Source organism: Nestor notabilis, unplaced genomic scaffold (genome assembly GCF_000696875.1).
Source record: "Nestor notabilis isolate BGI_N333 unplaced genomic scaffold, ASM69687v1 scaffold1410, whole genome shotgun sequence".
Taxonomy (NCBI): Eukaryota; Metazoa; Chordata; class Aves; order Psittaciformes; family Psittacidae; genus Nestor; species Nestor notabilis.
Window position 1 is genome coordinate 653 of NW_009909484.1, and position 1,397 is coordinate 2,049.

At 44.7% G+C, this 1,397-nt stretch overlaps 1 protein-coding gene across 1 annotated transcript in view; it reads left to right on the forward strand.

Annotated features, from left to right (window-relative positions):
• Nucleotides 1-1,397, forward strand: part of AIFM1 (apoptosis-inducing factor, mitochondrion-associated, 1) — a 16,932-nt gene that overhangs the window by 618 nt on the left and 14,917 nt on the right. The window contains exon 2 of the mRNA XM_010024263.1: nt 440-582. Within this exon, the coding sequence (XP_010022565.1) occupies nt 440-582 (143 nt within the window). The remainder of the gene's footprint in view (nt 1-439; nt 583-1,397) is intronic.

The following is a 1,397-nucleotide window of genomic DNA, read 5'->3' on the forward strand; positions in this document are numbered from 1 at the left end:
ACTGGATGATCTTAAGTCCCTTTCCAACCCAAACTATTCTATGGTTCTATATGATTCTAAGTGCATCTTGAGTCTGGGGCCTGGAGGAGGGTGTGAGAGCAGCAAACGTGCAGTACCCGGGTATCTCTGATGTCTTCTCCCAGTAATACATAGCCTGGAGGTTCCTTCAGCTGGAGAGACTCCTTCTAGCTTCCTAATAGATGTTCCTGCTATTAATTTGCTCAATGACTCTTTGATCTTGCAGGTGGTTTTGGCATCCACAACTGCCTGGAACTGTTTGTTGTGGCAGGGAATAACTGAGTGCAGTCACTCCGATGTGGTGCCGGGCTTTTCAAAGCAGCACCTTGTTTGCTTTGGATTCAGAAATTACTTGGTCTCTCAGTTTCAACCCATACCCTTGTGCTGTTTGAGTTTTTCTCTAACGAATTGTGTTCCTCAGGCAAGCTGCTGCAGCGCTGGAGCGCTCCGGTGGAGCGGCAGCGGAGCACGCACGTGGCTGGCTCCGGCACGCCCGGGGGCAGCGGCGCTAGTTCGGGTTTTGCCCTTATTGTGGGCTTGTCAACGTTAGGAGCGGGTGCCTATGTAAGTAGAAAGGTAGTTCATGGAAAGAAGCTGCCATACATCTCTCCTGTCAAGCATTTGCTCTATTTCAGATACCTTTACCTACCTTTTTATCTCAGCAGCTATTTCTTTCTTCAGAAAACATCAAGGGGAGCTAACTAAGTTGGCTGGAGGTTAACTTCTGACGAGAATTGTTTTTTAACTGTAGTTTCAGTTACCTTTTGGGTTTCTTTGCTATGAAGGCGCTCTCCTTTTTGCTTTAACATGCTATGACAAACCACAGCTCTCCTTGTTGTATGTGCTCGTAGCATGTAGTTCAGGGAGAGTTGGATGGTAGATGTTTTTAATACCAAAGTAAACCATTTTTGGCCAAATCTCAATTCAGATCATCAGTGTTTAGTTTGTGAAAGTGCACCAAATCAACCCAAAGTTGGTGACCACACACTTGTGTCCTACTCAAAAGATTCAGACAGGTAAAACTTTACTTGGAGAGTAAATCACATTCCCAGGCAGCTGAAGCCTAGCAGCCTTACCAAGGGGTGGATGGTCTGAAGTTCATGTCATACAAATCTTTGTTTCAAAATTCTTCCTCATAGAGGATCATATTTGGTAAAAGTCCTGAGTCCTCATTTCTTCTAATGAAACTGTTCACATGCAGAAGGCTCCTGGGAAATAAAACAGTTCACAGCACTGCACACAGGAAGGTCTTTTCCTGTTCCTTTTCAGTGTTCATTACTGTGCCTTGCTGCACTGTTTGACAAACGAGGTAACTGAAATTACAAAACACATTCTGCTCTTCCCAAGATCTGTTTAATCAAGAGTCCTTAATACTCAGC